This window comes from Euleptes europaea, chromosome 7 (assembly GCF_029931775.1).
Source record: "Euleptes europaea isolate rEulEur1 chromosome 7, rEulEur1.hap1, whole genome shotgun sequence".
Classification (NCBI taxonomy): domain Eukaryota; kingdom Metazoa; phylum Chordata; class Lepidosauria; order Squamata; family Sphaerodactylidae; genus Euleptes; species Euleptes europaea.
In genome coordinates this window covers 100,620,151-100,630,841 of record NC_079318.1, presented here as the reverse complement: position 1 = coordinate 100,630,841, position 10,691 = coordinate 100,620,151, and the positions used below count along the sequence as shown (strand labels likewise).

General features: G+C 50.1%; 1 protein-coding gene across 1 annotated transcript in view; it reads left to right on the top strand.

Annotated features, from left to right (window-relative positions):
- Window positions 1–1,730: 1,730 nt before the first annotated feature.
- VPS45 (vacuolar protein sorting 45 homolog) overlaps window positions 1,731–10,691 on the top strand; it is a 62,599-nt gene continuing 53,638 nt past the window's right edge. Inside the window, exons 1-3 of the mRNA XM_056852893.1 lie at window positions 1,731–1,838; window positions 3,724–3,858; window positions 6,425–6,485. Of these exons, the coding sequence (XP_056708871.1) occupies window positions 1,746–1,838; window positions 3,724–3,858; window positions 6,425–6,485 (289 nt within the window). The 5' untranslated portion in view covers window positions 1,731–1,745. The remainder of the gene's footprint in view (window positions 1,839–3,723; window positions 3,859–6,424; window positions 6,486–10,691) is intronic.

The window sequence follows — 10,691 nt, the reverse complement described above, 5'->3', positions numbered from 1 at the left end:
GAGCTTTCGTGAGAAAATATTTTTGTTAGTCTTTAAGGTGCTACTGGACTCTTGCTCTTTTCTACTACTGCCCAGAGACTAACACGGCTACCCACTGTGAGAAATCAGAACAGTACTCGACATTCCAAATGAAGCCGCCTCATAGCTCTCTGGATGCACATTTTCCCCATCCGAATCCTCAGAGCTCTGCATGGGGGCTTATTGCTGAGCTCTGAGAATTTGGATGGGGAAAATGTGCATCTGAAGAGTGGCAAACCCTCCCATGCATATAATTCACAGTGGGTAGCCTGTTGCGGGAGCTGGCGGATTGTGCCAACGCCCAGTACCAGTAGAGCTTGTAGAAAATGCAGTTGTTTATTCACAGTGCTATAAACACACTCTTCTACCACTATCTCCCAACACAGACTCACAGAGTCTTACACTTATATACAGATGCCATCTCCAGGCAGCAATTAGTGTTACTGGCTGAGTCACTCTCCAGGTGCAACTCATTACCTTCAGGCTGAGTCACCCTACAGATGCAACTCATTAACTCAGTCTCAGGCCTTCTAGGGGCTTTCCAGGTTATTGCATCAGTTTAGCTTGACACTTAGATCCCCTGAATCTAAAACCACCTGTCATTGCTAAAATGAACAGACTTGCATATTCTGTCATAGCCGTGTTAGGCTGTCTGCAGTAGTCGAAAAGAGCAAGAGTCCAGTAGCACCTTAGAGACTAACAAAAATATTTTCTGGCAGGGCGTGAGCTTTCGTGAGCCGCAGCTCACTTCGTCAGATACAGCTAGAATGTGAATCCATCTGTCTTTAATTCACAGTGGGTCGCCGTGTTAGTCTCTGTGCAGTAATAGAAAAGAGCAAGAGTCCAGTAGCACCTTAAAGACTAACAAAAATATTTTCTCAGTGGGTAGCCGTGTTAGTCTGTTTGCAGTAGTCAAAAAGGGCCAGAGTCCAGTAGCACCTTAAAGACTAACAAAAATACTTTCTGGTAGGGTATGAGCTTTCGTGAGCCACAGCTCACTTCTTCAGATACAGCTAGAATGTGAATCACATCGGTCTTTAAGTAGAGGAACAGTATGTAAATGTGAATAGCAGGCTTGATGGGATTAGGTGTGATATGCAAAAGAGTCTGTGATGTCCAGGGGAGAGATGGGTGTGGAGAAATCAGCATTGGTAATGGGCCATGAATGCAAGGTCTTTATTCAGCCCAGGTAAATGCATTGACTTTAGTTTGAATATCAACTGTAATTCAGCAGTTTCTCTTTCCAATCTCCCTTTAAAATTCCTTTGTAAGATAACTGCTACTCTTAAATCTGCAACAGAATGTCCTGGAAGGTTGAAAGGTTCACCCACTGGTTTTTGAGCTTCTTCAGATACGTGAGCTGTGGCTCGCGAAAGCTCCTACCCTGCCAGAAAATATTTTTGTTAGTCTTTAAGGTGCTACTGGACTCTTGCTCTTTTCTCCTCCCATGCACAAGTGGCCATTGCAGTGGCCCGTGTCGCATTCTGGCTTTTAAAAACTGCTGCACCGCTGAGCGGGGGCTTCTGGGAGTCGTAGTTCCCTCTCGGCGGCTCCCGAGGAACCGGCTCCGGCTCTCGAACTACACTTCCCAGCGCTGCTCCGGGAGGCAGCCTAGGAAGTGGAGCGGGGCTTTTCCTGGGGAAGGGGTCCCTCCTCGCTCGCCCGCCCCCCGGTCCGGGCCTTGCTGCGAGAGGAGGGGGCTCGAGGCGGGGGTGGGGGGCGTCAAGATGAACGTGGTCTTTGCAGTGAAGCAGTACGTCTCCAAGATGATCGAGGACAGCGGGCCCGGCATGAAAGTGCTGCTGCTGGACAAGGAGACGGTGGGTTGCTGGGCTCGGGCTGGCTGGCTGGCAGCCCCCCGGGTGGGTCCCGGGAGCCCCCCGCCCCGCAGCCCGCTGGCTCGCCGGCTGCAGGGTGGCGGGGGGGGGGGAGACCGCAGCCCTCCCCCGCCATGGAACGCAGTGGTAGAATGCATCCGGACATGGAAGTTCTGCAGAAGGTCCCAGGTTCAATCCCCGGCATCTCCAGTTTAAAGGGACCAGGCAGCTTCAGGTGTTCGTGTGTTCTAGTCCTTTTTAACTGGAGAAGCCGGGGATTGAACCTGGGACCTTCTGCATGCCAAGCAGGTGCTCTGCCACTGAGCCACGGCCCCTCCCCAGGTCACATGAACACCTGAAGGTGCCTTCTGCTGAATCAGCCCCTTGGCCCATCAAAGTCAGTATTGTCTACTCAGACCGACAGCGGCTCTCCAGGCCTTTCCCATCACCTACTTGCCTAGTCCCTTTCATTGGAGATGCCGAGGATTGAACCTGGGACCTTCTGCATGCCAAGCAAATGCTCTCCCACTGAGCCACAGCCCCTCCCCAAATTATTGTATTCAACGCTTGAAGCTGCCTTCTACTGAATCAGACCCTTGGTCCATCAGAGTCAGTATTGTCTGCTCAGACAGGCAGCGGCTCTCCAGGGTCTCAGACAGGGGTCATTCACATCACCTACTTGCCTGGTCCCTTTAACTGGAGATGCTGGGGGATTGAACCTGGGACCTTCTGCATGCCAAGAAGATGCTCTACCACTGAGCCACAGCCCCTCTCCATGGCTCTCCAGGGTCTCAGGCAGAGGTCTTTCACATCACCTGCTTGCCTGGTCCCTTTAACTGGAGATGCCGGGGATTGAACCTGGGAACTTCTGCATGCCAAGCAGATGCTCTATCACTCAGCCATGGCCCCTCTCCATGGCTCTCCAGGGTCTCAGGCAGAGGTCTTTCACATCACCTACTTGCCTCGTCCCTTTAATTGGAGATGTCGGGAATTGAACCTGGGACCTTCTGCATGCCAAGAAGATGCTCTACCACTGAGCCACAGCCCCTCTCCATGGCTCTCCAGGGTCTCAGACAGGGGTCATTCACATCACCTACTTGCCTGGTCCCTTTAACTGGAGATGCTGGGGGGTTGAACCTGGGACCTTCTGCATGCCAAGAAGATGCTCTACCACTGAGCCACAGCCCCTCTCCATGGCTCTCCAGGGTCTCAGACAGGGGTCTTTCACATCACCTACTTGCCTGGTCCCTTTAACTGGAGATGCTGGGGACTGAACCTGGGACCTTTGCTCTACCATGAGCCACAACCCCTTCCCTATAAAGCAGGCGTGGGGAACCTTTTCCCCCCCAAGGTCCATTTGGATTTTTATAACATCATTCGCTGACCATACAAAATTATCAACTTAAAAATTAGCCGACCAAGCCCCAAGCAGGCATCTGCCCCAGATGACCCCCCCCCCGGGCGCGGGCAAGCAGGCAGGCATCCAACCAGTGGCCCACTCACCCACCTGTGGCACAGGATGGTCTGTTGCACCAGCTGGGCGTAGCTGTCCAGCCGCACACCCGGGGAGGTAACAACCTTAGACTCAGAGTGTAATTGTACTCTCTTTTTCCTTTCTCTCACTGAGCCTCCCACAGGACTGTTAGGTGAGGAGGGGCCGTGGCTCAGTGGTAGAGCATCTGCTTGGCATGCAGAAGGTCCCAGGTTCAATCCCCGGCATCTCCAATTAAAGGGACTAGGCAAGTAGGTGATGCGAAAGACCCCTGCCTGAGACCCTGGAAAGCTGCTGCTGGTCTGAGTAGACAAGACTGACCTTGATGGACCCAGGGTCTGGTTGTGTGAGCTGAGACAATTTTGACAGTTTGTTTCTTGGTGTTCTCATTTGCAGACCAGCATCGTGAGCATGGTGTACACGCAGTCAGAGATCTTGCAGAAGGAGGTCTACCTCTTCGAGCGCATTGATTCCGCCAACCGGGAGAACATGAAGCACTTGAAAGCCATCTGCTTCTTGCGACCTACTAAGGTATTATGCATCCTGTCCTGCCGCAGCCAAATTGGTTCCAAATAGAGCTACCAGCCTCCAGGTGTGGCCTGAAGATCTCCCTGAATTACGCCTGATCTCCAGAATACAGAGGTCATTTCCCCTGGAGGAAATGGCTGCTTTGGAAGGTGGACTCTATGGCATTATGCTCTGCTGAGGTCCCTCCCCTCCCCAAACTCCGCCTTTCTTAGGCTTCACCTCCAAAATCTCCAGGAATTTCCCAACCAGGAGTTGGCAACCTTAGTACAGATATCCTGTTGGGGGAGGATTTTCAGTTGAACTGGATCCAGGCCTTGTGGAGGGGTGGGGGCCCACCTGCTTCCTGCCCTCCTTTTGATGGCCTCATCAAGGGTAGTTGGAAGCAAGAGGGATAGAAATGGCTTGGGTCACTCTGGTTATGTTTGGTAAGCCAGCGTGGTGTAGTGGCTGAGAGCGGTGGTTGGAAGCGGTGGACTCTGATCTGCAAAACTGGGTTTGATTCCCCGCTTCTTTACATGAGCGGTGGAGGCTAATCTGGTTCTTTCTCCACTCGTATACATGAAGCCAGCTGGGTGACCTTGGGCTAGTCACAGCTCTCCCAGCCCCACCTACCTCACAGGGTGTCTGTTGTGGGGAGGGGAAGGAAAGGTGATTGTAAGCCAGTTTGAGTCTCCCTTAAGTGGTAGAGAAAGTCAGTATTTAAAACCAACTCTTCTCTTAGTCAGCTTTTAGACTCCACAAGTGGGAACCTGCAAGGACTTGCGGGAGGCATCTAATTTCACACACACACACTATTTCCTCTTTCCCTAAAGCCCCCATAGCCTCTCTTCTTTTCCTGCTTCCTTCTCTCCTTCACACCCAACAGCCAACCTACCTTTATCTGCCCCCTATCTTCAGCTTTCCCTCCCCCTCCCCCAAAACTTCTACCTAGGAAAACTGTGGCCCAGTTGGGTGGCACCCGCCACTGGGCCAGGCCTACTTACATGGTAGGGAACCCTCAACCACTTGTGGGAGGGAGCACCTCACTTTCCCCTCTGTCACCCTCCCCACACTATTTCCTCTTTCCTTCCTCCTAGCAGCCCCCATATCATCTCTCCTTTCCCTGCCTCTTTCTCTCCTTCTCAGCCATTCACCAGTCTACCTTTTACCTGCCTGCCATCTTCATCTATATTTCTTATTTATTTACGTAATTTATACCCAGTCTTTCTCCACAGTGGGAACCAAAGTAGCTTACATTATTCTCCTCTTCTCCTTTTTATCCTCACAACATTCCTGTGTGGTAGTTTAGGCGAAAAGTACATGACTGAGCCAAAATCACCCAGTGAGCTTCCACAGCCAGATGGGGATTCAAATGTGGGTCTCCCAGACCCTACTCCCAAGATCTAGCTTCTACACCACACTGGCTTTCATAAGGCAGCTGCTGTTGAAGATTAACAAGCAGCCAAGCCTAGTTAAGTCATGCAAGTCAGGTGGTATCAGGTCACCCAGAGATTGCTGCCAGGCCTGGTCCCGATAGGTTTTCCTTCAAAGGCCAAAACAATCCTGGAAAGGTCCCTGCCCCTGCTTTTTACTCAGAGAAACCCGGCCTGGAATGCTGTGGTTGCCTGAGGGAATCCCTTTGTTAAAGCTACAGGTGTGCCTTTTATCATATGTGGGTTTTTTATACCCCACAATGGTTGTTTTTTTTTAGATTTTTCATTTTTCTGCCCACCTGGGGCCCTTTTTAGCTTTGTAGAAAGATCTGTCTTACCTGTTCACAGCTCCAATCACTAGATATGTATCCTCAAATTTGGCTGACATCACTATTAGAATATAGACATGTGGGGCTGCAAGACATGCAGGGGTGAATCCCAGCCCCCCCCCCCACCTCACACACACTTTCCTGCTGGCCCCACTGTGGTCCCCAGGCTCTCCTGCAGCCGCCGCCACTGGGCCCCGGGCTTTTCTTCAGCTGCTGCCACCCCCAGGCCCTTCACAGCTCTCGGGCTGTCTTGCAGCTGCCCCTGGGCCTGCCGTGGCTCACGGGTTTCTTCTTTGCCACAGCTGCTGGACCTGCGGCAGCTCCCAAGCTCTCCTTCTCCCACCGCGGCTCCTGGGTTTCTTCTTCTGCCATTGCTGGGCCGCCGTGGCTCCCAGGTTCCGAGGCTGCTACTGCGGGTCTCAGGCTGCACCACAGTCAATGCCAGGCCCAGCACAGCAATTGAGATCCACCACGGCTACCAACCACCATGCGGAAGGGAGGAACTTGGAGGAACTTGAACTCTCCAGTGTATTTTTTTTTAGCAATTCCAGATTTTTCTGCAAACTTGGGAGAGCCACCCAAGTTTGTAGAAAAATCTGTTTTGGATCATTGTGACCCCAATCTGCAGATTTAAGTACCTGCAGATGTGGGGGGGCACACTTTCGAATTAGATATGTAGATGATGATAGCTGTTGAACAGCTCTCCTAACATTTTTGTTTGAATGTGGGTCAGTATGTATTTTGGATAAAATTACCTTCTTTGCGTTCCTTACTGATTTAGGATTTTATTTCTGATCTTGTCATGGTTTGGATTTATTATTTGTTTAGGAAAATGTGGACTACCTTATCCAAGAGCTGCGCAGGCCGAAATACAGCATCTACTTCATTTGTAAGTATGCATCATCCTTCTCCACATTGTCCTGTGACCTCTCTAAAAGCCTCCTCCCTGCCCCTCGACTGTATTCACCATGTTGCCCTGTGCATGACAATCTATACAAATCCATCTAGACTACCAACAGAGGTGGTTTGCCATTGCCTGCCTCTGCATAGTAACCTTGGACTTCCCTGATGGTCCCCCATCTAAATACCAACCAGGGCCGGCCCTGCTTAGCTTCCAAGATCTGACAAGATCGGGCTGGCCTAGGCCATTAAGGTCAGGGGAATGGATGAACCGAGGTGGTTTGCCATTGCCTGGCTCTGCATAGCAACTCTGGACTCCCCTGTTGGTCTCCCATCCAAATACCAACCAGGGCCGGCCCTGCTTAGCTTCTGAGATCTGACAAGATCGGGCTGGCCTAGGCCATTAAGGTCAGGGGAATGGATGAACCGAGGTGGTTTGCCATTGCCTGGCTCTGCATAGCAACTCTGGACTCCCCTGTTGGTCTCCCATCCAAATACCAACCAGGGCCGGCCCTGCTTAACTTCCGAGATCTGACGAGATCGGGCTAGCCTGGGCCATCTAGGTCAGGAAATTTTAGTTTTGCAGTGTTCTTTTTAAGTGACTTCCATTGAATTGGGTATTTATTAGTCATGTTTTTTTTTTAATTGCTAGTTGCTTTGAGCAGGTTTCTGAAGAGGCAGAATAAAACAGTTTTTGGCTGAAGAACAAATTTTGGTATGCGTATCTCAAAGTGAGTTCAGATCTGTAGGCTGAGAAGGAGGGGACCCAGGCTTCCGTTCTCATTTGGTTGTTTATGTATGAGTCATGATAATGTTATTTAATATTATTAATGCTAGAAGAGCAGCCATGTTAATTGGCAGTGGTGACATAAAACCAGGAGTCCAGTGGCACCTTAAAGATTAACCAGTCTTATTCCAGAATCAGCTTTTGTGAGTCAGAGCTCACTTTGGGCGGCGAGCAGATTTATGCTCACCACGGAGACTCCTAGATCCAATTGGATTCCAGAGTGCTCTGCAGGATCCGATTCCCCCAAGCAGTTCCTTAGATGAGCTGGTGGAAGATTGGCATAGCCGTCTCTCCAAAGCCATCGACAGGATCACACCCCAACGTTCTCTGCACCCCCTCTGCACGCCTTAACCGAGCTCTGTGGTATACCGCGGAGCTTCAGATTAAGAAGCGGGAGTTCAGATGGCTAGAGCGAGTTTGGCGTTGAGCTCATGACAAAGCCACAAGAGCATCTTACTGGGTGCTTATGAAAGCCTATAAAGTGGCAGAAACTGCTATGCACCCTCTGTTGTGTCTGCTATTCGTTCAGAATAATTAGGTCATTGATGCCCCTATCTGAGGGACAAACAAATTCTGATTTGGCTATCAGATCTGAGGATTTTGCAAGCTATTTTGCAGATAAAGTCTTGTCACTCCGCCCTGCCAACATTGGTACAGCTAATGAACTGGAGGCCCCTTGTCCATCTTCAGGTCCTATGTTAGACCACTTCAGTCAGCTCTTCCAGGCTGTGAGGCCCAACACCTGCCTCCTGGACCCCTGCCCATCCTGGCTGGATAAAGCTGATGGGGATGTGGTGCGCACCCCCCTAGTTGAGATCATCAGCCTGCCTCTTAGTGCAGGGGTATTCCCAGGGGGTTTGAAAGAGGTGTGCCCACTTAAAGAGACCGTCATTAGATCCTAGAGATCTGGCCAACTACCGCCCAGTGTCAAATCTATCATTCCTGAGTAAGGTAGTTGAAAGCGCGGCGGCTGAACAGCTTCAGGGGTCCCTGGAGGACACGTCGGCTCTGGACCCATTTCAGTCTGGCTTCCACCCTGGTCACGGGACAGAGACGGTACTTGCTGCCCTCACAGACGACCTTCATCAACAGCTGAATCGAGGTGGGTCGGGGCTGCTGATTCTATTAGACCTTTCAGCAGCCTTTGACATGGTCGATTACAGCCTCTCGCCGACCTTGGGATCTGGGACACAGCCCTCAATGGCTGCGCTCCTTTCTCCATGGTCAGGGGACAGAGGGTGGCGCTGGGGAAGAGAGTATTGCCATGGTGCTCCTTGGTGTGTGGGGTGCCGCATGGTGCGATCCTCTTCCCAATGTTGTTTAACATCTATATGTGCTCCCTCGCCCAGCTAGTCCGAAACTTCAGGCTGGGTTGTTGTCAGTATGAACACACTGGCCGGGGTCTGGAAGCTGCGATGAAGTGGTTGAAGCAGAGTTGACTAAAGCTAAATCCATTGAAGCCCAGCAGAGATGGTATAAGAGGAGTGGGGAATCAAATCCGGTTCTCCAGATTAGAGTCTGCTGCTCTTAACCACTATACCACACTCTCTATATATATATCAGGACCATCTTCCCTGAATGGATTGATTACTCTGTTGGATATAGTTTTAAACTGGCCTCATTTAAGAACATCCCCCCCCCCCCATCTGCATCTTTCAATATAAGTACATCTCCCTAACGGATGTGCGCTTCATTAATTTGATGAAGTGAGCTCTTGACTCACAAAAGCAGATGCTGGAATGAGGATTTTTTAGTCTTCAAGGTGCCACTGGACTTCCTCTTACTTGCTGTTAAGGAATTACTGCAGAAGGGATTGGCGTTGCCGGTATAGTGTGAGTGAACCAAGAGTGGCCTCTAGATGTCATGATTACCCCACGGGAATGCATCGAGAGAGGAACAGGCCATTTGTCTGTATGTTCTGCTTCCTGCTTCTGTGGAGCTCATCTGAAATGATAGCTCAGTGAGGCAGGGATTCCCAAAGACCTTTGTGGAGCTGAGGGGGAAAGGAGAACAGAGAGAAAAGGGGTTTTTATGCAGTATGGCATATAACAAGTTTGTATGGCTAAAACAATTAGAAGTTCTACAGTGAGTAATGGTTCCCAATGCCTGGCATCACTAAAGTCCTGCTCTGTAGTCATTTATTTATTTTATCTTAGAGTTTCAAGGGACCACCAGGAGTCATCTAGTCTAACCCCCTACCAACACAGGAACAACAACTATAATATCTCCAACAAGTTGGCAGTGCTGATTATTTATTTCTTTACCAAAGTGTCTACTAGTTTTTATTTTAAAGAAAAATCAATGAAGCACACCCAACACAGTGCAAAGAGTCCATAAAATCAGTGAAAACAGATAAAAACATTCAAAACCTAAAAAACGAATCAGTTGACAAATTAAGCTAAACACTAGTGCAAACCATGCAAAAAATGCAGTAGGCAAAGAGTGGTTCCTCAGTGGGACAGTCTTCCTCAGGAGGTGGTGAGCTCTCCTTCCATGGAGGGTTTTAAGCAGAGGTTAGATGGCCATCTGTCAGCAATGCTGATTCTATGACCTTAGACAGATCATGAGAGGGAGGGCATCTTGGCCATCTTCTGGGCATGAAGTAGGGGGTCACTGGGGGTGTGGGGGGGAGGTAGTTGTGTTGTGAATATCCTGCATTGTGCAGGGGGTTGGACTAGGTGACCCTGGTGGTCCCTTCCAACTCTATTATTCTCTGAAAACGCATGTAATGGGATCCTGTCCGCCTGTATGAGTCAGTACTTGGTCAGCCGGATTTTGAACTAATCAAGGTTTATGTCCAGCCCTTCAAGGGCAATCCTGGAGGCAGCTTATTAAAGAAGAATTAGTCGCAGCCGACTCATGGCGACCCCATCCGCAGGGCATTGCAGGCAAGAGATGAGCAGAGGTGATGTTTCGTTGCGTAGCAACCCAAGCCTTCCTTGGTGGTCTCCCATCCAAGAACTAGCCATGGCCGGCCCAGCTTAGCGCCCAAGCTCTGACAAGCCCGGCTAAGCAGAGCTATTGGGACTGCTACAGTTGCAGCTCATTACAAAAGGCTAATTTGGCAGGCACCCAGGCATAGATAACAGAATTATATTGTCAATATAATATGTGTTGTTGTTGCTAATAGTGGGAAGATGGCTGTGTTTTAGTAACGGGTGTAGCTGAGAGGTGAAAGAATCATAGAATCATAGAGTTGGAAGGGTCCATAGAGGCCATCTAGTCCAACCCCCTGCTTAATGCAGGATCAGCCTAGAGTATCTCTGACAAGTGCTTGTCCAGCCGCTGCTTAAAGACGACCAGAGAGGGGGAGCTCACCACCTCCCTAGGAAGCTGATTCCATTGTCGAGCAACTCTTACTGTAAATGTTCCCCCCCTAATATCCTGCAACATAAACCCATTATTGCA